The sequence below is a fragment of the Loxodonta africana genome, chromosome 9 (assembly GCF_030014295.1).
Source record: "Loxodonta africana isolate mLoxAfr1 chromosome 9, mLoxAfr1.hap2, whole genome shotgun sequence".
NCBI lineage: Eukaryota > Metazoa > Chordata > Mammalia > Proboscidea > Elephantidae > Loxodonta > Loxodonta africana.
Window position 1 is genome coordinate 12,830,907 of NC_087350.1, and position 18,161 is coordinate 12,849,067.

General features: G+C 45.3%; 1 protein-coding gene across 1 annotated transcript in view; it reads right to left on the reverse strand.

Annotated features, from left to right (window-relative positions):
- Window positions 1-809: 809 nt before the first annotated feature.
- Window positions 810-18,161, reverse strand: part of LOC100665359 (NUT family member 2G-like) — a 45,544-nt gene continuing 28,192 nt past the window's right edge. Inside the window, exons 2-8 of the mRNA XM_064290966.1 lie at window positions 13,135-13,314; window positions 6,593-7,304; window positions 5,078-5,206; window positions 3,751-3,890; window positions 2,404-2,699; window positions 1,972-2,088; window positions 810-1,610 (exon numbers count right to left, since the gene is read on the reverse strand). Of these exons, the coding sequence (XP_064147036.1) occupies window positions 810-1,610; window positions 1,972-2,088; window positions 2,404-2,699; window positions 3,751-3,890; window positions 5,078-5,206; window positions 6,593-7,304; window positions 13,135-13,314 (2,375 nt within the window). The remainder of the gene's footprint in view (window positions 1,611-1,971; window positions 2,089-2,403; window positions 2,700-3,750; window positions 3,891-5,077; window positions 5,207-6,592; window positions 7,305-13,134; window positions 13,315-18,161) is intronic.

An 18,161-nucleotide genomic window follows, 5' to 3' on the forward strand; every position in this document is an offset into this window, starting at 1 on the left:
GAGAAATAGAGAACCACGCCTCTAAGAAGCCAAGCCTTGATCCTGTCAAGTCAAATAAACCACACAGGAAAATCCCTGGGTGTGCTGAGGATCATTTAAGATCTGTTGCCTGGCATTTTTCTAGCAAACAGAAAAAAAGAACCTTCAAGAAAAGTGCAGCCTCCAGGCTCAATTATAGAGACATTAGTTAATGACCAAGAAGGCTGAAAGGCTGAAATGCAAATGCCATTAATAGATCATTAAGAGACAGAGATATTGATAGGATACCCACAGAAAGCACCCGAAACCAAGCCACAACTTATGAAAAATGGATGATGGAAGTGACCCCTGGCGATTTATCAGTGAGCCCTGAGTGGCCAAAGCCAGACTGTCCCCAGGAGTATCCTGAGGACATCAGGTAAAGCTGGAGGAAAGAGCTGGGTAAGTCACATCACATGTGGATCAGGAACACAAGGGACACCTGTATCTTTTCCTTTTCACAGCACCACAATCCGTCCAGCAGCAGAGGAGGACAAGAAGAAAGAGTCAATGAGAATTTCTTCCAACAAAATTATCTTTAATCCCAGTTTACAGAGGACTATTCCTTAAATAAAGCTACTGTGCTTCATCTCCCACCATGGAAGTAGATGTGCACCCTGCCCAGGCTCTGGCCTCCTTCTCTGCCCTCATCGCGTCTGTACAACAGCCAAGAAGTACCACTGTGATAGAGGAGGAGCATTAGCCTAATAAGTATGGGGGAGCAGTTTACAACCCCAATCTATTTACGGGACCCCAACTTGAGGGTCTGACATACAGAAGAGAAAAGCTCACTACTGGCTAAGAAGATGCTTCCTCCTTTTTCCATGAGTGGAAGGGTCACACTTTCTTTTTAGAGGCAGTGAGAGTTGGACCTCACCCACAGTCAAGGGTTGCCTCCCAGAGACTCCAAGGTCAGCCCCTGAGTAGGGCCGCTTTGCAGCGAGGAATGGAGCTCCGACTTGAGCTGGGGTCTTACGCTTGGCAGCTGTATGTCCAGGTTGGCTAAGACTGACTGTCTTCGGAGTTCGGGGCTGGGATTCTCCCCAGGTACCCCAAACTCCACGGTGCAGAATGCTGGAGGCAGGCAGAGGACTCTTGGAAAGACTCCAGGGCAGTAGGCTTTCTTGAGATGCCAAGAGGAAGTCAAGGCTGGGGAGATCCTCCTCTTCCTTTTCTTCTTCACTGGACCCTTGTCCTTTCCCAGGTGTTTCACTAATAGGAGAGGCTTGTAAGGACATTAAGGTTTCTCTGTTTCCCAATCTAAGGGAGGTGCAACCAGGACCCCGTTGAGGAGAAGCTGATTGTTCAGACTTAAGTTCCTGTGACATGGGACTCCACGTAAAGGGAGCAAGTTCTTTTGACTTAGACAGAGGACTATAGCCACTGCCATCTTTTGGTAGATCATCTGCATCCAACTTTTTTGTGCTCATTTTCTCGCTCATCTGTAGTTGGGTCCTGTGCTTATCTGTGCTCCCTGTGTCTTGACTGGTCCCAGACTCTGTACAAGGTGACTCCATGGTTGGCACACCATAAGTTGGGGGTGCCTCCACACCCACTTTTCCTTTCAATTCCAGCAGTCGCTTCTCCACCAGCTGCAAGGAAGGAAAATGGATAATTACTGATTCTGTACAGACTGTGAGAACACATAGCTGAGTGGGTGGTGGAGACCATAATATTGGGGCAGGATTTAGGGAAGTCAGTCACATGAGTGTCCTTCAATAACTAGTACTGCAGCTCTGCCTGTCCATCCTCTTGTGTGGTTTTCCCAACCACAATGCCTTACCACTCCACTCCTCTTCTTGGCCACTCCATTATCTCTTACCTCCTCATTCGGCACCTGCTCCCACACCTGGAGCTGGCCTTCCGCAGAAGCCATGACAGCCAAGGCACTGTCGGGTTAGATGAAATCCTGTGGGTTTCATGTTATGATTCTCCCTTCCTCCTCTGGTTTACCTGAGTGAGAGTGAGTCCTTCCTCTTCCTCCAGCTCCTGCCTTAAGGACATGGGATCTACCTGAGAATCTGGTGATAGTAACATTTCCAGGAATTGAGGGTGAATAACTGCTTCTACCTGAGAACGGAAAGAGGAGGCATGCGAACATCCTTGACAAGGAGTAACCAGTGATTTAGAAGTTCTAGAAGAGAATCAATAATCTCCCTCTCGAATTTGCATCCAGTATTGTATTAAAATATCACCGCCCCAACCTACACATATGCAGACACTCATACACGCACACATATATACACCAGAAAACGGCACACACATTGATCATGGAGGAAGGAACTGAGCTTAATTACAATGTCTGGGGTAAAACTCCAGATGTTTGGTGGGTGGAATGCCAAAAGTACAGAACCCACAGACACCAAACCTCAGGTCCCAGCCCACCTTGGTGATAAATGCTTCCTGTGCACACAGCTTCTCAATGTAGCTCAGGAGTCTTGGGTCTGGGTACAGCTCATTCTCTTCCTCTTGTTCCTCATTTGCTTCTTCTTCACATTTCCTATCTGGCTCCACAGTGGCTGAATGGGCAGTTCCCAGTAGATCTTCCATGATTTCAACATACTCTTTGACAGCTTCAGGAGGGATTTCATGGGACCGCTTGGGCTCCCAAGGGTGGTGGGGTCTGTGTCGATGTTGCTTAGGGAGCTGTGCCATGGAACCTCCCTTCTTTGGAATGGACACTATAGGAGGGGTTGGAAAGAGGATGTTTATGTGGCAGCAAATTTTGGCTCTTTCTACCTGTGACAGATTGAATTGTGCCCCCAAAATGTGTGTCAACTTGGCTAGTCCATGACTCCCCGTATTGTGTGGCTGTCCACCATTTGGGACCTGATGTGATTATCCTATGTGTTGTAAATCCTAACCTCTGTGATGTTAATGAAGGAGGATTATAGGCAGTTGTGTTAATGAGGCTGGCCTCAGTCTACAGGAGTCCACAGTCTACAGGATTCGATTGTATCTTGAGTCAATACCTTTTGAAATGGAAAAGAGAGAAACAAGCAGAGAGGAGAGGAACTTCATGCCACCAACAAAGAAGTGCCCAGAGTGAAGCCCGTCCTCTGGACCTGAGGTCCCAGTGCTGAGAAGCTCCTATACCAGGGGAAGATTGATGACAAGAAACTTCCTCAGAGCCAACAGAGAGTAAAAGCATTCCCCGAGAGCTGGTACCCTGAATTCGGACTTCTAGCCTCCTAGACTGTGAGAATAAATTTCCATTTGTAAATCCATCCACTTGTGGTATTTCTGTCATACCCACACTATATAACTAAGTCACTACCAAACCCCGTGTTGTAAAGGCAGAATTATGGAGACACTGACATGTTTCCTGATAGGGCAGGCACACCTGAAGCCACAAACACTGTGAGAGGAGAAAATGTAAGAGGCAGATGGTCTAGGACAGTCAACTTGTGGGGAAACCTGAAACTTGAAACTATTTTTTTACAGGAAGTCTCATTGAGACCCACATTTAAAGCTGATTAGATATTGGAGCCCACCTTTGATAATCCATGTGAGACAGTAGGTGTAAAACGTGACCACCTCACTACTAGTGTGTAATGAAGTGTAGCAGAGACCCCAGGCATCTGGCAGTCTCTGCTAATAGAAATAGCCATTGCCCCCTCTTGAAAGAAAAGTACCACATGTGAAGACAATGCATTCTCCCAACTTAACCAGTCCCTACATACCTCCTTTGACCCCTGGCCCGTAGCTCCTGTTGAACTTGCTTAGCCATACCTGGATGCTGGCCAACCATAGTGGATGAAGGCCCGTGAGGATCAAGATTGCGTGGAGCTGGAGGAAGGAGGCAGACAGACGCATTCCTCTGCTGCAACATCTGAATCTCTAACTCCTCCTCTGCCTCAAACTCCATAAACCTGACAAGGGTGAGGGAGGCACAGGGTGTGCTGAGGAGAAGGCAAGATGCACCAGGAGCCCCAGGACCAGGCAACAGCCAATTATGGGGCAGTGGAGAAAGATGTGCCTTCAATGACCTGTCCAGGTGCCCAGTAAGTCCATTTCCCAGGAGGCACAAACAAGGTTTGGGTCCTTTACATGTTCAGCACATCATCCCTTCACCTGCAGCACAACTCATTATAACATAGGAAGGATGTGAAGGAAATGAGCCATGCCTTCTTGGAAGCTCGTCCTGACACAGCCCATAGTGCTCACTACCTTTCCATACCTTTAGCACCTGATGGCACACCACAACGCTGACACTGGTTGGTTGAATTGAATCAGACCTATATGACACACAGCAGGACCCACTCATGCACACCACTCTCCAAGCCTCTCCTGCTCTTGCCTAAAACACACAGTAGAGGTGACAGCCAGAACTTGGAATGGGATGAAGGTGATTGCAGATAACACCAAGGACTAGTTCTAGAGTCCCGGTCCTAGTCTCAAGCTTTGAGGCCTTGGGATATAAACCAGATGGGCAAGTGGTCCAAGAGACATTTGGAAAAAGGTGGAATGTGAGGTTTCACAAAAGTCTCAGGCTCCTCTGATGATTTTTTTTTTAAACCAAGGAAGGAAAGGCAATGAGGGACAGAAACACGTCCAACAGAGTGACTGAGATGCTGCCTTCCCCTGAACACACCTTTCCAGCTTGGGCCATTCTTGGATGGTTGTAGAACACTTTTTTACCAGTTGTCATGAGGAAGAGTGGCCCTAAATTCCCTGTTACCTATACGGACGCTGAGGCAAGCAGGAACTTGTCTGGTACAGCACATCCTCTCACTGCAGAGTATCTACAGCTTGGACTATATCTCCATGGGTAGCCACAGTGTTTATTCCCATTCTGTCTTAACACTGCAGTATTGGGGCATCCACAAATCCAACATGTAGAAGGGGTGAATTATTAAAGAATGTAGAACAGAAAACTCGAAGCAGTGAATGTGGTGGTAGAAGTTGTCTGCGGGTAGAGCGGGATCATCAGGGAACCAGAAGCCCTCTCCACGTGCACACCTCCTCCTCACACACACCCTCTGATTTGTACCAACACTCCCTCTTCATTCACACCTCATCACTCAGTCCCAACAGGGCCAGGATGCCATGGACTCACTTTTGTGCCATTTCATAGAAGATCATCCGGTCAAAATTGCTTTTGCGCTGCCATTCCTGTACAGACCGCCAGAGTCCCTCCTCCAGGGTCATGGTGGGCTTCAGTCTAGCCAAGGATCGCAGGACTGGGCTAAATACCCATGTGTGTTAGTAAGTTTTGACAAATACATATTCCATCCCCATCTTGACCCCACGCCTACACACGTCTTCTGCCCATCATCACATCTATCTTGCTATTTGTCTGTGTCCATCCCTCTTCCAGTGTCTTAGATTTCAAGTGCTTTTGCTCCTAGGATACCACTGGCTGTTTTGGAACCCAGGGAATCCCTAAGACTGCTTGAAATTTGGGTTTAGTCGACTGTGTTTTTATTCCTGGGCGAGTGTTCGGGAGTGGGGGAGGGAGGAAGATGCCTTCAGTCTTTCAGCCACTGAGAGCAACATGTATGTGTAAAAACATCCTGTGGAATGTGATCAGAGTTTCATATTGATTGACCTGTTGGGAAGCTCAGGTTTGAGAGAGATGTAGGGTCTGCTCTGAAAAGATAAAGCGTCCCACATGACCAATCACTCTGCCTTTCATTCACAGAAGCGCATGACCCCGCACTTCATTGCCAATTTCCACTCACAGACACTGTAGCTAGGAAAATTTCGCTCTTGTGGGTACTTTTTTTTGGACTACACTTCATATTAGGTCATATCATCTTCTTAGCTCTCCCCTTAATTAACCATAATTGTCTCCTTATTTGATGAGATACTCTAGGGTGAGGTTGTACAATGCCCTGCTCAGGATTACAAATCTAAGGAGGACAGAGCCCAAGCCTTTCACCACTATGCATACTCTACCACTTCCCTGTTGTAACTGGAATTCTCCAGAGGAATGAGGATGGGAGTAAATGTAAAATGGTTGTCCTAGGCCTTGCCCATTTCTCGTCTCCTGTGGCAATGGCCAAAATATGCTCAGCCCCTATGTTTGAAGGTAAAGAGCAGTGGAAGAACGTAGTGTTTGTGATCTGAGACCAAAATTCACATCATGGCTCCTGACTTTACCACGGTGTTTAAAAAAACCAAAACCAACCCCTTTGCCATTGGGTTGATCCCGACTCATAGTGACACTACAGGACAGAGTAGAACGGCCCCATAGTGTTTCTGCAGAAGGGTGGTGGATTCGAACTGCTGACCTTTTGGTTAGCAGCCATAGAACTTAACCACTGTGCTACTAGGGCTTCTACCACAGTGTTTATAGTCTTCTGTAAATAATACTTAAGGTAACGATTCACATATATATAGGTTGACTTCATGTACAAAGTGGTCAGCATTAATCGAGATAAGGCACCTGCAAGTGTTCTACACAGGGAGGTGCGGTTAATATTATCAGGAATTTATCTTCTCATAACATATCCCATCACCCTCATGACCTTCTCTCAAGTGTTCCTAAAGAGCCTAACCTCCATTGTGTCTCCCCAAGATCTCTTTATTTGAAAGCTTCAGGATAATCTCAGCTGATTAGGGCACTCACATGAGAAAGCAGGAAAGAGCTTCTGTATCAGGGCTTTGGGGATGGTGCCTCCGGGCCAGAGACTTGAAGCATTGCCAACTTCGGTAGTTCTGGTAAACACTCTGGGAGTTACAGGAGGCGTCATCCAGTGAAGGCCTGGATTGTGTGGCAGCCAGGCTTTCCTTCCCAGAAGAAGCATGTTGGCCTGAGCAAGCCTTCACTTGGGGGAAAATGGAGGCCAGCTGGGCAGCTGGTGGTGGAGCTTGAAGAGAAAGAGTTGGGGACCAAACTCCCCTATAAGCCTGAGTACCCACAACAGAAGTGTCAGGGATCACATCAGAGGCTTCCCCAAAAGGGGGTGGAGCATGCTCAAGTGCCCCACTGGCAGCCCCTGGGGTACTCCAATTAAGTGGGTTCTGCACCATGACAAAGGTCTGAATTCCAGGCAGCTCTGCTGATCTCCCTTCTGTCCTCACTTGAACAATGACCTTGCCAGACCTGGCCCCACTGGGGCCTGAATCCCCAACGCTTGGCACCAGAAGTGTCCTGGGGAAAGCAGAGAGCCCCAGAGGGATGCCTGGAGGGCATGGTGAAGTCATGAGGGGCAGCGGGTGCCGCTCCCAGGGTGTTCGGTGCGGGACTCTGGGAGTGTGTCGCGGAAAGGGTAGTGCAGCAAAAGGAGACATGGAGGCACCAGGATTCGTGGTCATATCTGGTCCCAGTATTGGAGCTGCTGTTGAGACAAAGGAAAAGGGTAAATGGAGGAGGAGGAAAGGCAACCAGGTGTTAGGTCATCCGAATTCCCTGCCTGGTCACTGGGAATCAGCAAATGAATCTCAACTGATTGGTAGCAGTATGGAAGGGGGAACTGGTGAAGACTGCAAAAAATCCCTGGAGTGATTTAGGTGTTTCTTCCTTCCAGTCGAGAAGATCTCTGCTAGAGAAGTTGTAAGCAGTTCAACCAGACTCCCAGGCCTCTGTCTACCAAGAAGTAAGAGGCCCAAGCTATCACTGACAAACAGAACCTGTATCAGGAATCCCAGGCAGACAGGCTGCCACTCTCATAAGCTGTTTCCAACCCGTGGAACAGGGTTGACATCCACTCCGAAATGCCCTCAGTAGGCTCACTAGCAGGGAAGGGACTTTCTGAAGTAGAAAGTGTCCTCCAGACTTTCCTGAAGGAGTCTTCAAAAGAGTGGTTTCCCCATCTCCTCCTGAGCGTTTCTTTTCACGATGCACACTATAAAACCCCTTTCCTCTTTCCCTAACCTTCTGTCTCATTTTTCCAATCTTCCTCTTCAGGCTCCCTAGGTGGGATATTCAGGATGGTGTTAAGGGTCCACTCCTCACTCCTGCTCAGACAGCTTGTCCCCAGGGGAAGTGTCAAATTTGAATTCCCAAGGGTTGGAGGGGTGGCAGGAATCTGATAACACACCCCCTCCCCTCCAGGCCTACCTCCTTCTGAAGACATCTCACAGGCTTGGGTACCGAACACAGCTCTCTGGCAGGCTTCAGCAAGTGAAATCACCGTGTCCTGGACTCAGAGCGTGTTCTGGCTCCAACAGATGCTCATGGATCCAAGAAAAGGAGGGAAAATTTGAATCTAAACAGGAGTAGAATGTAGGACTCCAGACATTCTACAGTGGGGGAGGGTTGGAGGGCAGGTGGGGATGAGGAGACATTCCATGGAAGGGATCTGACAGGTAGGCAGAAGCTACCTGTTTCCTTCAAATTATGGTTGACAACACAAATTGTGTGAACGTCTTAGGGCCATTTGTGGGTTCTTTCTCAGATCCACAGCACAAAGGCTCTACTCTAGACTTCAATTCTTATCAACATACCTAGTTTTGAGCCCCTACACCCACCCTGTTCCCCAAATCTAGGTGGCAGGTTCTTGAATTATTGTAAGAGCACCAGAACTTCATGAACAAAGTTCAGAACACTTTGTCTAATGGAAGGTGGGTTACATATAGAGACAAGGAATCCGAGTGTTTGAAATTAGGGTTTTCTGAGAAGTTCCATTGTGTTTGGTGTGTGTGTGCATACAGTATTGTATGCATTATTGTTTAGGAAGCAGTCCTTGTGTCCCTGAACTCCCCTTCATTACTGAAAACTGGGGGCTGCAGCATGGCCAGCCTTACTCATGATCCTTTTTCCAGGAAAGCCCCACAGTATTAAAGGAAGGCCGACAGCCTCTAATTCCATGAGCAGAAGTAGATTCCTGTTGTTTCTCAGATTATCATATTGTACATTCATATTTAAGTATCTTATTCCTCACCGTGACTGTAATTCTGTCTTTAAAGAAAGATACCTCTTCATAGTTGAAAAGTCAAACAGTTCGGAAAGATTGTACAGTGACAACTCCTCCCCCCACCCCCCACACCTTTTCTAGGCAACCAAATTCTCCATCTCAGTGGAAATCGATGATATTTTCTATTTCTTTATCCTCTTTCCAATAATATTGTATGTGACTGAGGGTAACTAACACAAGCTATGCTCATTTATCAAAAGTTCTTTCAGTTCCCTTTTTTTCATTATACAATGAAGGTATGTTCCTATATGTATATATATTCCCTTAAAATTAATGCAATCCTGTATGTTTATACTTTTTTTTTCCTTTCTGGATCAATGATCCTATTTGTATTCTTACATATACCCTAGATTCTACAATGAGAACTGCAACATTTTCGTGAGCTTCAAATTACCCCCAAAATAGGCTTGCAGGACTTAGCAAGTAAAATACAGGACTCCAAGGAATCCCTGTGTAACATGGGGACATGCTTTTGAGAACACCGCAACAATAGGATTCCACAAAAACATTATTCATTGTTTCTCAAAAATTTGAAGTTGACAAGTGGCCTGTATTTTATCTGGCAAACCTACCAGAGGAAAAAAACAAAAATAAAAAAACCTTAGCATTTATGCCTTACTCACCCTCATAAGAGCAGAACTGAATTTGCAGTCAGAAGGTCAGAGTTGGAATCTTGGTTCCATAAACATAAAACACAGCGCCCAAACTAAACCAGCACACCAATTATACATAATCTTTCAGGTCATTTTGATCATCTGGGATATTGAATGGTCATCAAACGCCCTGGAGCTCTTGGGCTTAGTGGGTATGGGAGTAGATATAAGGACAAGGGAGCAGAAAATCTATTTCTCTGAAACTAAATGAGCTTAGGAATCAACTTGAGGAATCAACAGCCCTGGGTTCTTCAGGTGTTAGATAGAGCCCCATGTCCCTAAGATGGGTGGGTATCTTGAGGCCAAAACAGGATTCTACTCACGAAAGTCAAATCAGACATGCACTTGCTCTCATCTAACCCCTACCTGGCCATTCTGAGCCATTAAGCCCTACACACTTCCTTGCTCTTTGTAATCCAGGCTCATCAAGGTATGTGCTCATATCTTTGTGGGAGTCAGGGTAGAATGTTGATTAAATATGTTTGGCTTTTTTTTTTTTATCATGATCGTATTTTTCATTGTATTAAAATGAGTTGAAAGAGCACTCATCTTGTTGTTGTTTCAGGAAGAGACACTTGATGCAAAATTCTTCATGGGAGATGAAGGGTTCTGACCCCTAGTGGTTGCAATGAGAAAAGTAATGTGAGACCATTTTTTTTTTCATAGCAGTAGTGAACTTCAGATGGGAGGGTGTAAGGGAAGGAGAGAGGTATGAAGGAGTGTTCCACACTGATAGCCTTCACTGAGAAAATTTCCCTGCTGGCACTAACTTAGATTCTTGTCACTGGAGAAGATATTTTGACTCAAGAGGGTAATGTAGAAAAAGGCTCTAGCAGTGGTATTGTAGCAGAGAAGCAGAGAATTGGAAGCTCAGAGGAGATAAGGGTTCTTCTCCCCTCTTTGCTACAATTATGTGACAAAGTCATTTCATAATGTGGTTCTCATGAATTGCCTCGTGGTGTCTGAGTTTTACCAGGAATATAAACCTGATAAGACCCAGTGAATATTTCTACCTTCAGCATCCACAGTGTTTGCCCAACCACTGTGAAAAGACCGCCTCCACGCAGCTTCTGCCTCTCTGGAAATTGCCTACCCCTTAATTCTCTGCAACAAGGAAGTAGCTTCTTGCGTGCATCTATCTTTGTATTTTCTCTGACACCTATAATGAACAACTCTACTCATGTCTTAGCTTAGAATGATGCAGTTAGATTCAAGAAAAACCGCCCTGATATTTTTAAAAGCTAGTCATGGTGCTCGATAAAAGTAAAACCTTGGTGACTTTTCTTAGGACTTGAGCTTCTACCATGGAGCAACCTTAAATGCTTTTCAATCTAGGCTGATGGTGGGGCAAATCAGTGCATCTAGGCCTTCAAGAAAAGCAGACTTGTTCTTTGATTCTTCTGCTTGCCAGTGAGTTCATGAATTTTTTCCCATTGTACATACTTACCTAGATTTAGGACCACTGGATTCAAATGAGTGAGCCCAGAGCCAATGATTTAAACATTGCATTGTGGAGGAACATTAATGTCCACATTCTGCAATTTCTGTTTCTACTGCCTGAAAATATTCAACATGGAAGCATATGTGATTGAATTAGCCCATATGAAATTTATGAATATTGGCCCTGAAAGAGCAAAGCCAAAAGTCCTTTGGAACTGGCTCTCTGACCATCCCTGTAGAAAAAGTCTATGACCTGCACTGACCACTGAAAAAAATCATCTCTATTTTTGGGTCGTAGAACACAGACGACAGACGATCTTCCACCCAACGTTAGAGCATTGGAGGAAATGACCAAATGTGATGACTGAGTCTTAGTCAACTACTGTGATTTCTCTCTCAGCCTGTGCACTTGGAGGCTCCATGTGTTGGCTCTGTAGGGTCATGCAGGGAGTCATCCAAGGGAGTGAGAAAAAATAGAAATATTGCAATATCCAGAAAAAGGGTATCTGATTATTGAAATTTTTCTTCAAAAAAAAAAAAAAAAAAGCCTTCAAAGGAATACAATGATGCAATTCTGGTGCGGATATTTTAAGGGCTAACAGCAATAATTATATTATTAAAAAAAAGGATTTTTTTTTTTTCCCACAGTACCTGCTATGCAGAAAGGAAGGAAGTAACACTGGCTGAGACGTATTCCTCATCACAAAACAGGAGAAAAGTAAACTGAAGTACACATATCAAGGACCTTTCCCTCAAGAGATCTGTTAGCATGCGTTCCTAGAAGATTTGTAGAGCCAGGGACAGTGATAGGGTATAGTGCATGTAAAAACGGAAATAAAATGTAGAAGGAAGTGTAGAGAATGGGAATTCCAGAACACTTAATTGTGCTCATGAGGAACCTTTACATAGATGAAGAGGTAGTTGTTCGGACAGAACAAGGGGATACTGACTGATGTAAAGTCAGGAAAGGTGTGCGTCAGGGTTGTATTGTTTCACCTATTTAATCTGCATGCTGAACAAATAATACGAGAAGCTGGACTTTATGAAGAAGAACGGGGCATCAAGATTGGAGGAACACTAATTAACAACTTGGGTTATGCAGATGACACAACCTTACTTGCTGAAAGTGAAGAGGACTTGAAGCACTTACTAATGAAGATCAAAGACCACAGCCTTCAGTATGGATTACACCTCCACATAAAGAAAACAAAAATCCTCACAACTGGACCAATGAGCAAAATCATGATAAACGGAGAAAAGATTGTAGTTGTCAGAAATTTCATTTTACTTGGATCTACAATCAACAGCCATGGAAGCAGCAGTCAAGAAATCAAAAGACGCACTGCATTGGGCAAATCTGCTGCAAAGGACCTCTTCAAAGTGTTGAAGAGCAAAGATATCACCCTGAAGACTAAGGTGCCTGACCCAAGCCATGGTATTTTCAATTCCATCATATGCATGTGAAAGCTGGACAATGAATAAGGAAGACTGAAGAAGAATTTACGCCTTTAAATTGTGGTGTTGGCGAAGAGTGTTGAATATACCATGGAGTGCCAAAAGAACAAACAAATCTGTCTTAGAAGAAGTACAACCAGAATGCTCCTTAGAAGCAAGGATGGCGAGACTGTGTCTTACATACTTTGGACATGTTGTCAGGAGGGATCAGTCCCTGGAGCAGGACATCATCCTTGGCAGAGCACAGGGTCAGCGGAAAAGAGGAAGACCCTGAACGAGGTGGATTGACACAGTGGCTGCAACAATGAGCTCAAGCATAACAACGATTTTAAGGATGGCACAGGACCGGACAGTGTTTGTTTCTGCTGTGGATAGGGTCACTATGAGTCGGAACTGACTGGATGGCACCTAACAACAACAGCAAGAAGGAAGTTCACAGGCAAAACTGACTGGATGGCACCTAACAACTACAGCAAGAAGGAAGTTCACAGGCAGGTGATGTGAAAATCAAGCATTTCTTATTGCAAGGCAGTCTGGGAGGTTTCAATTATCAGCAGGGCTGCCTGAGGCAAAAATAGCCCTCGGATGATGGAGTTTTGTCCTATGGGGTCGCTGTGAGTCAGAATGCACTCACAACAAAGGTATGCTTTAGGTAAGAAGCCCTCAGGGTGCAAGGCTAAGCCCTCCCTGCTTGAGGAGCTCACGCATGCGCACAGCCTCCTGGGACAAGGCTCTGGGGCGCGCGAACTGCCGCCCTCTAACGGCCTCAGGCGTCAGTTGCAGAAGGTCCCCTTCAGGGAGGCGCGCGGCAGGAGCAGGGAAGGCAGGGTCCCTAAGGGTAGGTCTCGCGCTGGGCTGGGCTGTGCCAGGGGAGGCCTCAGACCCTGCACACAGGAGCGCACCGCTCTTACCGCTTTCTCATAGGTCAGTTTTATTACAAAGGAAGGTAAGGGACACGCAAACATCCTTGGTAATGTTGCTGCTATGCTTTACCCTCCTGTAGGCTCTTGGGTTATTTGCAGGCGTGGATTTTGTACAGGGAGATCCCCTTTCATGGTGTAGAATTCAGTGCCCTCAGGTTGCTAGCTTGTCCTGTGCTGGCAGTATTTATACCACGGGAAATGGCAAAGGCTGCATCTCAGGACTGCAGTGATTGTTCTCCTAATTGGTGGACAGAAAATGAGGGGGGAATTTTCCAGAATGCCTGTTTCAAATGACAAGTGTGTCAAGTCATTATCTGTTACATTCTGAAGAATACCTAATTTTGAACAGCCTTTAAGGATTTGAAAGGCACTTTTTTCTCCATTTAAGCACAGAAAGAGCTCCTGTCAAGGAAAATCTGTCACGTTCCAGCCTAGGACCTCATGTCTCTTAGGTCTTCCTTGTTAACATAAGAAAACTATCAACCAACATTCATGTTCAAATGACACTGATTTGCTCAGGAAGTCAGTGACTTTGCTGAATTGACTAAAAATCAAACATTTATTTGTAGTGTCCTGCATGGAATCACGATTGACTTCCAAGCATGGTGGGTAAAGGATGCAAGAGGTTTGCCAAGATCTACAAAAGCCTCCTGCTAATGACGTGTGTATAAACGATTTCCAGTCACGAGTACTGCATGTTCGATTGAAATCAGTGAATTATGTGCCACTCCTCCATGTATATCCGGGACGTTTTGTAGGTGTGTATAACTCTGCAGAATGCCGGTGTGGGTGTGTAATCCTTTGCCAGCACACAACTGTGTGTGCATTTGAGGCTGTAAGGTGCTGTTTTTGTGTTTCTATACCGGAGCAGCGGAGTGAGTGTCTGTGGAGAAGCTGTCGGGGGTCAGTGTTTGTACCTGAGGAGATAAGAAAGTTTTGTGTTTGATTTTTGAGGGTAAAGTACTTGTGCAGTGTTGTGTATTGTGGAAATAGGGTGGAGATATAGTCGCAGGCCTCATATGGCGTGTGGGAACTGAGGGGTGTGAGTGCTTTTGTCCCTACTATTTGGGAGTCTGTTGGAAATGTGTTTCTATGAATTCACAGTTTGGGGGTTGTGTATGTGTTGAATGGGTTCTTGGGAAGTTGATATTTGTATTGTATTTGGTGGTGTCTGCATGAATATGTGTGGTTCAGTACGAGTGTGTTTTTGTAGGGTTTGGAATGTGTTTCCCTGCTTTACAATTGGCATCTGAGGGAGTGTGCCTGTGTGTATTAGCTTGGGTGTAGGGCCTGTCCTTTATGTTTATTTGGGGAACGAGGGAAGATCACTGGTGTGTGCACAGGGCGTGCTGTGTGAATGTGTTGCTTTGGGTGCTTTTCTGGAGTTGCACATGCATTCTTCCATGTTTGGTCTGGGTTGGCATGATAATGTATCGTGGAAAATTGGGGATTGATTTCTGTTGGAGTATTTTGGATTGTTGAACTATGTGTAGGCAGGCAGTGTGAGGTTATATTGATATTGGAACCTGTAGTGTTGCCAGGTGAAAAACCCAGGTTTTGCTCAGCATGACTTGTTGTAGCCAATAAACAAGAGGCTGAGGTGGGAGATCAGGAAGATGCCTTAATTTCCCTGTACACAGAAAGGAACAATCCGGACTGTTGCCTCCAAGACTGCTCACAGGCACCTTGGAGAGGTAAGCTTTTACAGAGAAGAGACAAGGAAATGCAAATTCCTCATGAATATTCAGGACTGACCTTCAGGCAGGAGCTCAGAGCTTGGTGATGACTATACCTTTTCTTTAGACAAGGATTCTATCCCCAGGATGGCAAAAGAGGTTGATTCTCTTTCATTAGGATGTTAAGTCTCTACCCAGAGGCAGGTGGAGGCCATCTATGGCCCTTTCTGTAGTCACCTTGTCGAGGACAAGTTTAAAAGAATGTGCAGCTTATTCTGCTCAGTGTGGGAGGATAAGCCAGAGCAGGTGTCTCTCAGAAGGATTAGGCTCTGAGGCTGCCTGCCTCAATAAGGCCATATTTTTGCCAACTTTTAGTATGCTGTATAATTTAGGTTATGTTTGGGGTATGAGGACAGTTGTATGTGTAATGAGTTTGTGTGTTTCATGAAGGGGCATGGCCGTTTGGATGAATATTATCTAGAGCTAGGTGTAATATTTTTCAGTAGGGAGTATGGTATGTAATGTGAAATGAGGAGGCGTGTATCTAATGAAAAGATGGGGCTGTGTATTTGCACAGGGAGTGGGAGAATTGTTTTTACATGTGGTACATGCAGGTTGACATGGTTATGTGTGAGATACTGAGAATGTGGCTGTTTCGGAACATGAGATAATGGACCCGGAACGGGGTTCCAGTGTATTTATTCAGGATGTGCAAGAGATATTTCATTGTAAATGGGGAGTATATACTGGTGTGTGTAAGTCAGGAGTGGGTGGGTGAATTATTCTTGGAGTATTCTACACGTGTTTCTTTGGAGAATATTAGGGTGTTTCAAGGTGTGTTTGGGCATGTTCGGATGTTGAGGAAGTGAGGCTGTATTCTAGAGACGTGTGATAATCTATAGTGTTTTGGGTGATGTACACTTTGAGGAATTGGGGGTATTTGTGTGTGTCTGTGTATGCTGTCTCTGGCATGTGTGAGCGCATGGGTGCATAATGGTATGGGTTGTGTATGTATGTTAGCTAGAGTGCAAGGATTGTTGATGTTTTGAAGTTTTACCTGCATCTCTGAATGTGTGAGGTGTATACCCATGGTTGGGTTTTGAGTGAGTGTATGGAGGGCTTGTATCTGTATGAAGGCAGTTAGGGTTCTTCTTTGTGCCAATTCTGGTCTAATTCTTGCAGAATTTGGTGGGATAGCTCGTATGTACGTTTTCAGTGTTCATGGGATGTACTTATATGTTAATAATACAGTTTGTATGTGGTTGTGTATATATTTGGTTTCATTGGTTTTCTGGGGTGTTTATTCTGGAAGATGTGGAGGTTCAGGATGTACATTTGGAAACTGAGAGGGTTTATATAAATTGTGCATGCATTTGGGAATTGTGTGTTATGTATGTTTTAGAGATGTAGAATTTCGTGTGGGCCTGTTTTTTTTTTTATGAGGTGAGATTTTGAACTTGGTGGTGTTAGAGAGCTTGATTGTATGTATTCAGTGAGTATATCTGGGTCCTCTTGGTTGTACATGTGTGTGTTCAGGCACGTGTGGAGAGTATATACATAGCTGCAGGAATGGCTGTGAGTATTCACAGTCCATAGGGTTTTTGTCTTAAGACTATAGGCAGTATGAGGTGGTATGTTTGTATATTCAGGGTGTGGGTAGTAGTTGTATGTGTGTGTTCAAGAGTTGTGAGGAGCTGTGTCTCCTGGAAATGTACAGTGATACTTGGTTTACATATTAGGGATGGGAGTTAAGGGTCCTTCTCATTGTGCAGGTGGAATGTGTGTACGTACTAATAGGAAAGTGGATCAGGTATGCTGGAATCAGCTCCTGTTAACTTGGAATAGTAGATGGTGCTTATCTCTGCCCGAGTGTGAGTCAGTGACATCAGGCTGGTAGGTTCAGATGGGCCATGGCGGGATTATTTGTATCAGGGAAATTGTCAATCTCTACAAATCAAGATTTACCACACTCCCCCCCGCAGAGAGGATTGATAAGTTTTTACCGACACGACACTGATCAGTGCATGTCTGTGTGTGTGTGTGTGTGTTTAAGTGCGTTTAAGTGTATGTGTCTGTGCATGTCCCTGTCATTAAAATGTGCTAAGCAAGAACATTTAGGCATCATTGGGGTACTCTACTGGAGGTTGTGAGTGGAGCATCTGGGGGACTTGGGCCCTTCTGTGTGTCCATGGAAAAGGGATGTGGCAATATTGTATTCTTTCATCTCCCTTTTTCAAGCTCTATGCTTAATAAACAATCTGAGAAGCTGGACTATATGAAAAAGAATGGGGCATGAGGTCCGGAGGAAAGTCATTGACAATCTGGGATATGCAGCTGACACACCTTGCGTGCTGAAAATGAAGACTTGAAGCACTCCCTGATAAAGGTCAAAGACTATAGCCTTCAGTGTGGATTATACTGAACATAAAGAAAATGTAGACGAATTTGAGGTTGTCAAGGGTTTCATGCTCCTTGAATCAACAATGAAGACCCATGGAAGCAGCAGTCAGGACACCAAAGGACATTTTGCATTGTCAAATCTGCTGCCACAGACCCCCTGAAATTTCTAAAAATGAAAGGTGTCACATTGACATTTTGTATTGGGCAAATCTGCTGCAAAAGACCCCCTTAAATTTCTAAAAATGACGGCATTCCTGACCCAAAACTGGCTGCCTTTCTGTACCGTCAAAGAGCACTGGTAACCAGGAGGTAGGGAAAATACACCTGGGCCTGGGAAGAGAAGGCCCCAAGAACCCTAAGTTGACGGGACCTCAGTTGGCTGAGAAACAGCCAGATACAAGGTTAAACAGCCAGAATCCCTCCAACCTTGGCTGTGGGTAGGGTGAATCTTCTGATGTGCCCCTGTGCTGAGATGTGTGAGATACAGGCAAAGGTCTCAGTCACACCTGAGCAGATATGTGGGGCCAAGCCTAGATCTGGTGAGTCAGAGCAGCTGACAGGTGAGGCGATTGAGGAACTGGGTCTGTGTTCCTTGAACAATCTGGAAGAAGATGACAGATGCCCTATTTATAGTAGTGCTTCCCAGCCACACCCCTTGTCTTTTCTGTCACAGGAGGCCTCAGGAACCCAAGAGAGAATGGATTGGGTTTCCCCTGGTTTGTCTTATCTCTT